The 14,776-nt window shown below is 37.2% G+C and overlaps 1 protein-coding gene across 3 annotated transcripts in view; it reads left to right on the forward strand.

Annotated features, from left to right (window-relative positions):
* PIEZO2 (piezo type mechanosensitive ion channel component 2) overlaps positions 1–14,776 on the forward strand; it is a 289,028-nt gene that overhangs the window by 36,663 nt on the left and 237,589 nt on the right. For all 3 annotated transcript variants that reach the window (XM_038127336.1, XM_038127333.1, XM_038127335.1), the window contains exon 2: positions 14,097–14,192. In XM_038127336.1, coding sequence (XP_037983264.1) covers positions 14,097–14,192 — 96 coding nt within the window. The remainder of the gene's footprint in view (positions 1–14,096; positions 14,193–14,776) is intronic.

Consider the following 14,776-nt stretch of genomic DNA (forward strand, 5'->3'; position numbering starts at 1 on the left):
AGATGGTCTCCCATTTTTAGTACCAGGTGTAGCTTCTATAATCTTGCTTATAGTGTTTTTTTCAGTAAAATAAGGAGTGCAGGTGGCTGAGGTGGAATGTTTAGGTACAATTAGTGCCCAGGTTTGACCATGATTAAGGATTTCTTTGCATCCTGAAGTTCTGATCTTGAAAGAGGCATTGATTTAGAGCTCATATATTAATTCTTGGCCTATAAATCTTCTTTTTTTTTTTTTTTTAAATAAGCATAAAAATGCAAAAAACTTGTAGATGTTGAATTTGGAGGGAAGTGATATTTCCTCACTCACAGCATCTGAAGCTAATTTCAAATCTACTGATTCTGCTGCCTGCAAATAAACTAAAAGTCTGATTCAACATCTGGGCAAGTATTATTTTTGGAAATCCTGTGGATGACTGAAAAAAAATGGAGTGGAGGACCCACTTTTCTTTACTCCTTTGCACAGGATTTCTGGAGGAGAATGGAAGCTTTCTTCTGAAATGTCGAATTTATTATGCAGAGATCTCGCAAAAAAGGGTGAGGGTCAGATACAGATTGCCAACTTTTCCTAACCTCAAAACAGGATGTGCTCCCCTCTTTCCACTCCAGGACTCCATGTAATAATCAAACCATTCATGCTTGTTCCAATCTGCATTTTAATACATGCTTTTTTTTTTTTTAAGCTCTTCAAATATTTCTCAGCTAAAAGTTGATAAATGGCTTTTGGCATACCTGGTTGACATTCATCTGCTGGAAGATGATTGCATTTTTGGCAGGAGAGATGAGCTAAATTAATAAAATGTATAAATTGAATTAGTAGCCTGTCTCATGCCTGATCACAAATATGCTTTGTGTGTTTTCTAAATTTGGAGTTAAAACTGTAACTCTGTATGGACAAGCACATTAGTTGCTTTGCTGTCTGTGCTCGGTGTCATCATCCACAAAAGCAGCTTTGTTGGGCTGTACAGTGTAGGGTGAAGTTCACAAAGCACTTCAGAGGTTAGAAGTATTCTTACCAAGCTTGACTCATATTGTCTCCAGACACAAAAATAACATTTCTTCTTCTTTGGGATATGTTGGGCTGCAGTTCCCATTTTCAGATGAGGCCATTCAGTATTTGGCCCCTTCTGGAATTGCTTTTTTTATTCCTTGCACTTTTGGCTGAAAGAGACCAATTTACCAGTGTCTTGTCTGCTGATTGAGAGAGTGGGAACATGGCATGCACACTGTTGTCTTGCTGTGCCAGTAAATGGATTTGAACTAAAAATCTCTTTGCTTTTAATAATTACGCCCACAAACAAAACAGTATTCTCAGATGTTTTGAGATGGTCACAATGTTTTCATCTGGTATTGTTGGTCAAGGGTCACTTAGCATAGTGCAAAAATATTTTTAAAGGACAGGTTTCTAGCTGGTTGTTCCTGTTTTCAGGAGTTTGGTATGACGGATTTGAGTCACTGTGGTTGATCAGGTTACAGTGGTTTATGAGCAAGAAGTGTATTTTGTCTAAGGCACAAGCAATTTCAGCTTCTAGATTGTGGATACTGATGAAGTTTGTGAATTCATCTGCCCTTCCTGGAACAGTCCTGGGAAAGAGGACAAAAATGCTTGTGTAAGGAGTGCAGGATGAGGGTATTACTGTGCTGATTTGGATGAGGTCCCGGGGTTTCCTGTGTTGCTTTGTAGTTCAGGTAAACCAGACATCAGATTCTGTATTATTAACCACTAAAGGCAATGATTAGGTTGTTTTGAATTATTGTATAATGTTTGTTGAAATGTTATCCTTTAAATTTGAACTGGTCTCTTTAGTGGATTGCTGTGAATTTGAGGGAAGAGAGTAAGATGAAGGGAAAGGCTTCAATGTCTGTGTTAGTTTAGAAGAAGAAGAAGAAAACCACCCAATGGTTTAGAGTTCAGTATGACTTTACTGCATCTATTGATCTTTTCTTAAAGGTTAATATATAATTTTAGTGATACCAGCAGTTCAAATTTAAACCAGCTTGTTGGCCTAAAACACCAGGAGCCCCCCCAGGAATGCAAATGTGCCACTTTTTCAAATGGGTAGAATGTTGCACTTTTTTTTTTTTTTAATTGCCAAAAGTTGATGTGTTTAATCATAATGCAGAAATAAATATAGGTTTCATACAAGATACGGTTGAAAATTCTGAGGCTCTGATATTAGATTTATGATTTCCTGTAAATATGTTCTCGCAAATTTTTTCCATTTGAATGAAGGGATCTATGGCTACAGGGCCATTCCCCTTTAAGATGCCATGTAAGGCTGCTAATGAATGCAGTTGGAGGCAGGTAAAGAGCATTAACACTGTCATCTTGAAGGGTGGAAACAGTTTTGGCCTCCTGTGCTGGAGCTGCATCCTTGAACTAATCCTCATCCCTTTACTACTTCCAGTTTCTCAAAAGGTGTGATTGTATTTGGCACATGTTCATTTTTTCCTGAAAGGTGTTCAGATGCTGCAGTACAGCACAGCATATTGTGACAAATGGAGTTAGAGCTTGCGACTCAGTCTGTGATGTTTTCAAACAGCAAGTGACATAAATAGTATGGGGAAATCTACCAGAAAAACAACTTGAATATGATTAGGGGAGTAATTTTGGGGTTTTGTTTCTTGTAAATAATAAAAAAAAAAAACTGATTTCAGAGTAAAATCTTGTTGTATATACATGTAGCACCCTTAGGAAGTGAGGCAATAGTAAATTTTTGTGGGATGGTTGTGTTCTTGGAACCAGGTTTAGGTTTGGAAATTCAGAGTCACATTGCTACAGGGTTGTCATGTAAATGTGATAAAGTAATTTTCTCTGGCTTGGTTTCTTACCTGTATAAACTAGGTAAGGATACTTCCCTTTTGAATAGTCTTGTGCACTGAAGTTGTCTGCTCTGTAATGTTCTTTGGTACACTAAGGACACTGAAGCCACACTCCATTATTTGTTGAGGATTGGTGTTTTTACAAATAGACCGTGATGCCCTAAGCAGAGGATAAATGTTTTCTGGTCATGCTCACGATCTGTTCCTTGTTATGTAATCACACTTAACTCCAGCTTGCTTTACCATATCTTGGTAACAGGGTCCTAATTTATTTACGCTACCAATTAAGATGATGGTGGGAATTTTGCTACTAATATGCATTTATTCTGATCAAAGAGCTGAGAAGGCAGTCTTGGTGATTGTTTATTTATTTACAAAGGGTGCATTTTCTGGTAGCTATAATTAAATAACTTGGACATTTTAGAATAAAAAAATTAGTTCTCAAAATTGTTTAGTAATAAAAAGCAAGAAAATTACATGGGAGCATTGAAAATTCACAATTAACTATAATGCCGCATTGAAGTACTTTAGAAGTGGATAGCTAATTATAAGAGAGAAGGGAATCTTATAAGAATGGATAAAGCAGGAAAAAATTCCTATCTCCAGCATTATTCTCCCCTGATTTCAAACTGATAAATTGTTTTCAATTTTCGTGCGTTGAAAAAACCCCAAACAACAAACCAAACCACAACTAATTTATTTCAATAAATCCTTTTTATAATTGTTATTGTTATTACTCATACTTTTAGGTAAACTTTCTCTTTCTGTAGTAAATGAACTTTCCAATAACACGTTAGCAGAACATCATTACTGAGTTCAGTATCTCTCAGGTTTTTAGTAGGTGCTGTTTTTCTCTCTGCAGCTTTATCTTCCCACTTCCAACACTTAACACCATGTAACAAGGGATGAAGTTAGTTATTTTTCAAGCATGACAAATAAGAATACTCCTGAGACACACTCCTGACTGGCTCTTGTACATTGGTCTAACTGTTAATGAAGAGAATCCTTGTGTTTGAACAAACCCCAGTGTTCTACTTATTCTGGCACTTTTCTGGAGCTATAAACTTCATCCAAGACTAATTTGGTCAGTTTGCTCATAAAGACCACTTTGAAATCCATGTTTGTGTTCTCAGATGGTATAAATTTTTTGGTCAGTTTACTGACAAAAATACTTTGTTAACCAGATAAAAATTTCTGCTAATGGAAGTGCTCATAAATAAAGTCACAAGGATTATGTAAGTCTTTACTGCAATTATCTTCAAGTATGTAGAACTCTTTTTTTGTAAGGATCATTGGCTGCCCTGCAGAGATTGTAAAAAGAAAACTTTTTTTTTTTTTTTTTTAATTGAAAGACAGCTTGGCATTTATATATTCCTTATATTTTCAGGATATGTTTAAATCAAATTTAATATGCTCTTCACTTAGTTTTAATCCTCCAGGATGTATACTTTGGCTCCTTGTCAAGAACAGATCTTCTGAGATTCTCAGTGGACTCATTTCTCCATATTTGAGATCTTGCTCAATTAAAAACATGCTGGGTTTTTGGTTTGCTTTTTTTTGGCTTTATTTTGGTTTTCCTTAAATGAGATAAGTGCAGTATTGTGTTTTTTGAATGAAGATTGATATTGAGACCCTTAAATTTACTGTACCCATCTCTTTGTGTTCAGAACAGGCCTAATGATGACAAGTTTTTGTTCTCTTCCCCTGCAACAAAAAATCCTTTACATTGCAATTGGCTAAGTTGAGAGCTCTAGGAGTTCTGTAGTGGTGAGTCCAGGACCCTGATTTCCTTGTTGGTATGACTGTTTTATTTTTCATTCTGGTGGGATGCTTCATGATACTATTTGGTGTCTTCAGGACAGTGGCTTGCCTCCAAAGAAGTACGTAGTCAGACTTTATATTGAGCCTAGATATAAACAGATTAGAATTACCAACTGCGTGGGAAGTTTTCTTCAAGTTAAACTTCTTCTTAACTTCCCACATTCAAATATCCTTGGACAAGGACACAATGGTTTGTTTTATAAACATGAAAGGGGTATTAAATCATTTTGAATTTCCAGTCTTGCTCTTAAAATTTGGCTGAGAGCTTATCAAAAGTCTGGGGGAGTTTCTTCAAAACATATTCCAGGGGAAGAAAACATTGCTGCAGATGCTGTGCAAAAGAAAATCAATACATGGAAGAAGGCCTCCCACAAGTTCAAGAAGTTTGGCAACCTGAAGGGAGTGCCACAGATGGCAGCTCCATGAATGTAGGGAAAGTTTCTTGAATGATGTGTGAAGAAACAGATGCAGATGAGCCCAGTGCTTTCTGGGGAATGTTACTACTTGAAATTAGTGCACAATTAAGACTTACTTTTCTTAAATTGCTGTATGGAGTAATTTTAATAACTATTACTTTGCTGTGTGAAAGAGTAATAAGAGATAATGAAAGAAATGGACAAGACCATGGTTCTGTTCCAATAGCAGAATTTCTGAATGATGTTTTTCATTCAATGTTAGATAAGTGTTGCATTTGAAACCCACAGTGAAATGCATCTGTCCCAGCAGAAGTCTCTTGCAGAGACTGTGGTCATGTGCATGTGAAATGTCATTGGCAGTCAGATGGATTTAAGTACTGCTTCTGAAGAAAAGGCAATCTTAATGATCAGATTAGATTTGTGGATTACAAACAGCCTCCTAATATTCCATGGGTTCTGTGTCTCTTTTAGTTCTTCAGGTTCCTTTCCTGGTTCTGAGTTATGAGAAATAGTTTGCAAGACAATTCATGGCATTCCTAGGTAGATTCTTGTAGCAGCTCGAAACTTCTTTGCAATGAAAGTTACCTCATGTATTTGTAAGGAGAGAGAGAAATGCACACTTCTTCAAACAAAAAGGGATTTATTATTTTACACAAGCAACATCACTTTGGAACAGGGAAATTGCAAAAATGAGGAGCTTGTATCTCCTTTATGCACTTGATGATATCCTGGAGTTACCTATTTTTAAAAATTCTGTTTCCTTTGGTAAACACTGTGGCTCTGTAGCACTGTCTGAAATGCTCCTCAGTCATTCAGATTTATAGCTTGCAGTTGCAATCCTCTTGGTCCTTTTTATTCAGTGATGGACCAAGAAAGGAAGTTTATCTATCCTTTCCTCTACTGAAATAAATAATGGCAGAGTTTCAAACTCTGCATTCATATTTGTAACTTCACTAATGATACTCATACTTTTCAATGTTAACACCTCTCTGATGTTTAATCATGTTTGTGTTCCTCAGAAGTGTTTTTCTGTGTTAGTTTTTTAACATGTCCTTCATCTGACTCAGGGTTTTTTAGGACTGATGTCAGTAAGCAACAGATGGGGAAAAAATTACTTGTTTTTTTCTGCATCTTATGTCAAATGACTTATGGTGGTTTATGTGTTTTAGAAGACTATGAGTGTGAATGGTGATGGAGGAATGGTAATACATGCTGAAATTTACACTTCCAGTGGCTGGAAACATCTGACTGGGTAGCTGTTCTGGGTGTCTGTATCTTCTTAGCAGCTGTAAACGAAGGTCGCAGTCCCTCTCTGCTCATGGAGGTCTCTGTTACCCAACTTTCTCCACATCTGTCCCCGGTTGATGTTATGTTTAGCAGTAGCACTGTGTGACATTTGATTGTCATCTGTGTTCTGAGTTTGCTGTTATTTTTAGTCTGAGTCTTGACAGGGTTATGCAACTGTAACAGCAGAACCAGACTACCGTCTCCAGATGTCCGGGGAAACAGGAACATGCTTTTCTCATCCCATGGAAATGAGTGAGGAGCAGAGTTATTTCTTTAGCTCCCAGTTACTTTCCTAGAGAGAGGAGCCTGGAGAAAGAAGAGCTGTTGGTGAAACAAGGGTGAGAACACAGACAGTGTCCCTTCTGCAGGCAGCTGCTTCAGTGGAGGAATAAGACATGTCTTTCTACTTCCCAGACCAATAAATGAATTTAGTTTCAGTTGGCACTGAAATGGAAATGAGTTACAATGTGAAGTTGATGTTTGAATGGGAAAAATGACTGATGATGGTGTCCATCATGTTTTTTAATTTGGAAATATTTGTGTACTTAGTCATGGCAGTAAAGTGTATTGACATGGATTTGCTTGTGAAAGTGGATACAGCTTTAAAATACATTATTCTAAGTAAGATGATGATTGTGGTATGGTTATACTTGAGATCCTTTGTTCATTCTCTTGCTGTCAAATACAGCTGGGAAACACAGCTCCTGTTCCTAAGCGCTGAAAGAAAGTGGTGAACAAGGTGTTTTGTCTTCTCCTCCTTCTGATTGATTCCCATGGAATATTTGCCACAAAGTTAAATCTGTTCCAGATGGTTTCTGATGGAGAGAGAGCTTACTAAAACTGCTGCTTGGAGAAATAGAGGAAAGGCAAGAAAAAGCAAAGGAAGAAAAAGAATTCCCAAGCCATTGCAAAACTGTTCACTGTCCAGCAGTTATCTCTCCTGATGAATGCTGACAGGTGAAAAAATGTGATTGTAGAAGTGCTGACATGAACTGAAGGCATCCTATTTATCTGTTTATTAAAATGTTCATGCTTTTGGTGGTTTTTTTGCGTTCTTTTGGTTGGCGTTTTTTTTCCCCCCCCAAAGAAGAAAAGTTTCCTCTCTGGGTGTGGCACACAGAGCAGCCCCGTGTTGAGATGTTGGCCCAGGAGCAGGGTGGGGAGTGGTGTGTGTTAGCACCGCGTTATCAGCAGAACTGTTGGATGTGGAGGGAGTATCGGCTGATGCAGGAGTGAACTTGTCCTGAGCAGACACAGTTCTGCACTGCACACCAGAGGCTATGACCATTATTTTACTCTAAAGGGATGGTAAGATTACATGCACTTCACTTAACTGTCTTGCATAGCAGTGTATCGTTCCAATCTCATCAGTCACAAGTGTTACTTTAAGTGCAATTACTCAGAAGTGAGACCAAAACTATGTCAGGAGTTAATCCATTCTTTTGAATTTCAATAAGTAAAAAGTAAAGTAAATATCTGTGAGCTAAAGTTCCCTGGGCACTATGCCTATCAGGTATTTGTCATTATGAGAAGGTATAGTTTTTGAAGAGGAATATTTTTGGTCACTATCACAGTTTTACTCTTTAAAATAGGTTATTTACAGCATAAAACAATTTGGCAATGTGTGGTGAGGTTTTTTTTTTATTGTTATTGTAAAAAGTCTTGGAGGAAAAAGTTCTGAAACAACTTTTGTATTTCTGAAACAAATTTGAAATATGAAATGTTAGAAGATATGAAAAATAGCAATTTTCAAAAGTGGTCTTTCTTTTTCAGAAGTGGTAATGCATATTTCTGATCAAGTAAACTTAATTTTTAATCTTCTTAGTATTTTTATTTCTACTGCATTTGGTTAGTAATGGCTATGTCGTGTAAAAGTGAGAAATCCTCAGAAACAAGATTTGCTCTTGTGACTGAGTTGAAAAGGGGATGTGAGGTTGCCTCCCACTTTGTACCTTAGCAGTCGTTGGCTCATAAAATTATATTGGAGACGAGAACAACTGGTTGATCATCTTTCTGGGAGATTCAGCCCTGTAGGTAATTAATACTGGGTCATTTTGTCCTGCCAACAGGACAAGTTGGCAGACTTCACTCAAATGAATGAGTTCACTTTTTACTACATTAGTTTGTAAAGCGGTGCTCATAGACATCAGATTAAACTGCGTACAGCCTTCTGGGTCTTTGTCTCAATGTGAGATAAGGTGCGTGTTCTTCTCAAGGACACCTCTGCCTCTGGGGGCAGAGGAATCAGGAATGTAAGGAAATACTGTAGGGCAGTTTGCTGCTTTTTTACTGTGTTGCTACTATGCACATGGGTGAGTTTTGGTTAAAGAATGCTGCATGCATGAATCTTTAGGAAAAGGAGAAAAAATTCTTGTTCCATTTCTTCTCATATTTGCTGGTTGATACCAAGAGGAAGTGTTACCAGAAATTAAAGAGCCTTATACGTAAGGGCTTTATGCAGAATGGAAGGAAACCAGACTTTTCTCACCAGTTTTGACCTGTCCTCTTTGTATTGCATTGTTGGAAGTACTTACCTGGCTGGCTAATGGAGGTGAGGTTTTTCTGTTGCTGTTGGTTTGTTTTGAATTTTTTTAAACTCTTTTTACTTGAAAGAAGTAATTTATTTCCAGTAGTTCTTATTCTATAGAATTTAAATCACCTTACCTCTTTTAACATTTACTTACTTCACCAAGTTCTAGTGTAGTTCATATAGTCCACCAAGGAGCAGTGTAGGGCTCCATTCAGGTTTTTGGTGGTTTTCCCTGCAGCTTTTGTACAGTTTTGCTATAATAGGCAATGAAGATGTTTAAGCCATAAATTGTAACATTTCATTCTCCGACAGAAGGCTGAGTCCATATGGCCTAATGCTGCACCTACTCGCCTTGGTCGGGCAGCTCCTGATGTCTAGTAAGGTGATTAGGGGTAAAAAAACCTAACCAACCAACAGAAATCCCCCTAAACTTCACAAATTTAGAATATTTCAGAGAATGTGGGAACCAGCTGGTAAATGTCTTACTGGAGAGCAGCACAAGTGGAAAGGCCTAAATAATCATGACATTAGGACAATGCCTTATTGGTAAGAGGGATCTTAACTGTATCTCTTCCTGGAAGAGTTGACCACTCATGACACGCATTCATGGATTGTCATGTAGAATGCCTTGGTTTGGTGGGGGAGATAGATTTGCTTCAGCATTTGACTTAGGATGAACTTTTGCACCAGAAGCTTTTCATCTGGTGCCAGTGCCAGTGTCTCATTCACATGTTATACCTAGTAGCATAGGCTGTCATCTGTGGCCTGTTTGAGTCATCTGAATTGCATGGTAATTAGGGATTTTTTCAGAATAATGAGGATATAATGGATATTAACCATGAGATAAGTAAGAATAATTACAGCATTACAGGCAGGAATCTGGTGCTGAGTTGTCCTAGCTTTGAATGCTGGACACTTGGCCTCCTAGAGACTGAGAAGTTTCAAAGGTCATTCAGCTGCTGATTCCTTTTCCCTTCTGTGTTTTGGTCTCTTATTTCAGATCAGCTGGATATAAGAATGAGTGAACAGCTTCACCTCTGTCTTTTAGCCAACAGCCCTCACCTGGTCAGAATTAGACATTTTTTTCAGCAGCACTTTTTCCAATTAATATTTTCACGGAATATATATTTTTTTGTGTTACTGGAAAAACAAGCATGAAAGTTAGGCCAAATTTTAGTCTAAATGTACCATTTTTAAAGAATATCATTGCGTAGCTTTCTTAATAATCTTGCAGCTGTAAAGTTGTTAAAACAGGATGCAAACACTCTGCAATATCCTGTTGAAGGTAGAAGACACATTACTTCAGTGTAGTTGGCTGAATTAATTTCTTCTCATGCTAAAGCACACAAGAGTCTGGATAGGATAACACTAGGAAGGATGCATAATATTCTCATACCTACAGTAGAAATATGTGAAATATGTGGAAGAGATATTTTTACATATTTCTTGAACAGAAAAGGGTATAACAAGCAATACATTATTCTGTCAACAATAATGACAGTGTTTTTCTTGCTAAAATAAATTCAGAAATAGTGAGTGGATGGCTAATTCTGTCTTCACCTTCCTTCTTGTTTTCTGTTGTTGTGGCTTTTGACAGAATTCTAGTTTACAAATGAGGAGTCAGTAGCCCTTTGGTACTATGCCTACACTATTGAAGGCTGGTTTTTCTGAACATGTAGTTTCCACTTCTGGCTTAAGTACTCGTAAAATTTCTGTGGAATAAAACTAAACACATTGTTTATGAGGCTAGTTTCTTCCTCTTCTTTCCAAGTTCAAGCTTACTGTGAATTTCTTTATTGCCCCTCACTTTGCTCTCCCGTATTTTTTAAAATAACAAGTAAAACACCAATTCTATACAAATTATTCTCTTTAAATGAAGGAAAGAAAACTGTTGGTATAAATATGAAATAATAATATGTAACAGCTGTTAGAATTCTACATGTAGAAACCTGATGTGTCTATACAGCAGTATTAAATTTCTTCAAAGGCCTATCCGGCTAGTATAAAATAATGCAAAATAAATTCTAGAAGGACAAGGTTATCATGTGATATATGATTTTCTGGGTTTTTTTTGGTGGTTTTTTTTTGAGATTCCTTTTTAATTTTGTATGGCACACACTGTACATACCTGTCTTAAGAATGAGTTAAATTGTTTAGCTGTAAATCAATCTGTCTACTGCTGTGGAAGATGATAAAAATTTTTAAAGGTTTGTACAACACCTTTCATTCTCTATACATTAAAACTAAAATATTTTAAATAGTTGCTTATGAATGCTTATGAATTTTATCTAGTGCTCTTTTCTTTCTGTCTAAGGGAAGATGCTTAAAAGTACTTCGGGTGATAGAAAATAAAAGATAATTTGCTTCTAATTCTGTGTATTAATAGCTCTGCTTTTTATGTCTTTCCTGTCTTTTCCGAGTTGTTAATTATTGCTATTATTGGGCTGTGAGCAACAGCAGAACTTCACAGGTGAAAATCACATTTCTGAAATTTTGTCAATAGAGACTGTTAGAAAACATGGCGAGACATGGTTTAAAAAGAAGCCTGAAGAGCAGGAAGTGTATATGGACTTTGCACATATGGTGTAATTTCCAGTTTAAGCCTTTTTGTTCAGTGTTTGCTGTAGACAAACCCATCCTTTGAAAGCAGAGAAACAAAAGGGTTTTCTGGATGCTTTATATGAAAAAATACATAAGGGAATGTTTGAATGGAAATGTAATCTCTGTTAACAGTCCTGTTTATGTAGCAATAGAGGATAAAAAAGCTTTTGAGTACAGAGCTCTAGGAATAGAAAGCAGTAAATTTTGAGGTAAATATAGTTCAAGAAGAAGTCATCTGAAATTAATTTTGCAAATCGATTAGACAATTTTGAGAAGCAGCAACAAGCCTAAAATGCTAAAATTACATTAATTTTGATACTGCAAACTGACCAATGTGTCCCCAGAAATTTCTATCCCCTCTGGCTTGCCAAGAAACTCATCTTTATGGGTGCTTTTTCTGTTGATGGAATTCCATTGATCTTAAATGGGACTTTCCATTGCTTTGGACACTTGTGTACAGCTCCTTTTGCAGAAGAAGACCTCTGTGAATACCAGAAGGAGTGTAGAGGATGGGTACGTTTGCTTTTTTGGGTCCTTTGTTGTTGCATCAGTGACCAACTGAAACTGATTTTATGCTCTGAAACTTTTTCTAGATAGTTTTGAGTGTCAGAACTGAGGAATATGTATGTTTGACAAAATAAAAATGTAGTGCAGTGCCAATATGTGAAAGCAGTGCAGCTGCTGTTTTCTAATCTTTTATCTTGCTAAAATAACATTCAGTCATTTACTCTCGCACCTTAGCTTGATAAGGCACTCATCTCTCCAGACACATACACTAGATGAGTGGAGATAAGCACAAAATAAAAATATTGGAATAGCTGCAGTAGGGAATAGTAAAAAAGTTGCAGCCAGGTTTTGGGGGGTTTAATTCATAATTCTGAGAAACATAATGCTAGAGCTCTTGCAACTGCTTAAATAAATACAAGTTTTCCAGGCAGTGTCTAGCCAAGTTTGCTGGAGGAGGCTTTGATATAAATAGAGGTTCTAAATATTTGACACAGTCTTCTTAGCAAGACATTCAGTGACTTCCAGCTAGTGAAGGAAGACATTTAAAGCCCACAGTTGCTCTTTTCTGTCTTTGTACTGGGAAACTGACTGCTAGGTGTTCTACAAGAAGTGCAGCAATCTCAGTCCTCAAGAAAGAAGAAAATGAATATAATATTGCACAGAAAATAAGTAAGCTGTTTAACATAATTAAAATCTGGTTGACACAATCCCAGAAATAACTGGATAATAGTATTACCTGCTAATGTTATTATTCTGCTACCAGAATGACTGAGCACATTGGTCCTTCCCATTGAAATGGAAAAGCCTTCAGGCCATAGAAAGCCTTATACCAGTATAATACCTCTTCCTATGAATGCCACAGAACTTGTTCCCACCCCAAAATTAAACTTGAAAAAACCAAAAAAAACCCAAAAGGTTGATTTATAGATTTGTCCTGATATCAGGAGTGTCCTCGTTGCCATTCTTTCCAAGAAGGCCACTAATGGCCATTATACATCCTGTGCTCCTCTGTAGAGGACCCTAAGAGTAGGTGCATAATAGCAGAGCTGCCTCCCTCTTCTCAAGTACATTGAATTTAGAGCTCTAATAATTGATTGCAGAATTCCCTGTGGGATAGGTCCTATTTACTCTATCTTGCAGGTTTTTTTTATAGTTACAAATGTAGGTGTAAGTCTTCAGTTGGCCTTTAAAGGCTGTGGCTATAAGGAAAGTTTAGTAAGAGGCAAGAGCTATTCTTATAGGAAAATGAGAAGCTGCTCTTAAGGATTCTGGATTTCACTCAGAAAAACCCTCTATAAAGCTTTGGTGGATTTTGTAGGCCTTGACAGATTTTTTTAAGGCTGATGGTGGAATCATATCCGTTCAGAAACAGAGAATAGGTGCTTCCTATTCTTCCTGCTTCCTAAGCACCTATGCATTTCATGTGCTTCTTGGCCAACCTGAAGATGTGGAATATATATCCTGAGTTTTCTATCAAGGCAATCAAGGAAATCAAATCAGTAGTTCAAAACATTGGCTAGTTTGGGAAACAAAAGTTGTAGCTATTGTATGGATTTGCTAATAGAGAACCTTTGCAGTTTTGTTTTATAATTAAAGGGGACAGATGTGATGAGGATGAGGACCAATTAATGCATAACTTGTTAACTCATTCCCACTATTGTTTCCATGATACTATTCCATGATATTCCACGATACACTATTGTTTTCTGGAAGTTGTCTGGCAAAAATGACTTTTTTTGGCATGGCTGAAGATGTATATGTGTTCCAAATGTTTCTCACATGGGCTTCAGATGTATATGTATTCCAAAACCAAGTTGTTTTGGATCTAGCTGAGAAGGCTACATTGATACAAGTCTCCGTCATTGGGGATACTCAAGAACCCTCTTGATGCAATCCTGTGCAGTGTGCTCTGGGATGACCCTGCTTGAGCAGGGAGGTTGGGCCAGATGACCCACTTTGGTTCCTTCCAACCTGACCTAAAAAAAAATCATTTAAATAAGTGGTCAAATTTGACAAGGTCAATTGCAAACTCAAGTGGGAAAAACTTTGTGCCATTGAATTTGATTTTATCAGGCCAATTAAACAACATGTTGTTTTTCTTTTCTCTCATTGCAGCCTGTGCTTTCCGTTACAATGGGCTCTCCTTTGTCTACCTCATCTACCTCCTGCTCATTCCTCTGTTTTCAGAACCCACAAAAGCAACCATGCAAGGTAAGAAGTTCACTGTTTCATTCTTCAGAGTCTGTGGTGCACAGAGGACATGCAAAAGCTTTAGTGTAGTAGAAGGTGAAGTCCTGAGTGTTTCCCCCTCATTAAGTAATCTGACCTGTAATACATACTGTAAGACTTGTAATACATACTGTAAATTCCCTGACACCGTCGTTTCACAATATGCTGGCTTTGGTGCCCAAGGACTTCCAACCATGCTTGACCCAAATTGCATCAGGGCTGTCTGAGAGCACTGCTGGATATTCATTTCTATGGCATTATTTCCTCTGGAATACTGATGTGGTCTGGGTGAAAAATGAGTTTTCAGGACCCTCCCAAAGCCATCCTATCATAAATTGTGCTCTAGTTAAAAAGCGGTACTTAATTATGAGAATTAAATTTGATACCAGATTTTTCATTCAATTGTATTTTAGGTACTTATTTAAACAACTGTCATCCTGGCATTATACTACTGCCTTTGCAAAAATAACTTGAAGGGCTTGCTGTTAGAGATGACAAATGACTGCATCAGGCATTCAAGCATTTATGTATCACATACAGAAGTGTGCCATCCTGTCTTGTCTACA

This window comes from Motacilla alba, chromosome 2 (genome assembly GCF_015832195.1).
Source record: "Motacilla alba alba isolate MOTALB_02 chromosome 2, Motacilla_alba_V1.0_pri, whole genome shotgun sequence".
Lineage (NCBI taxonomy): Eukaryota > Metazoa > Chordata > Aves > Passeriformes > Motacillidae > Motacilla > Motacilla alba.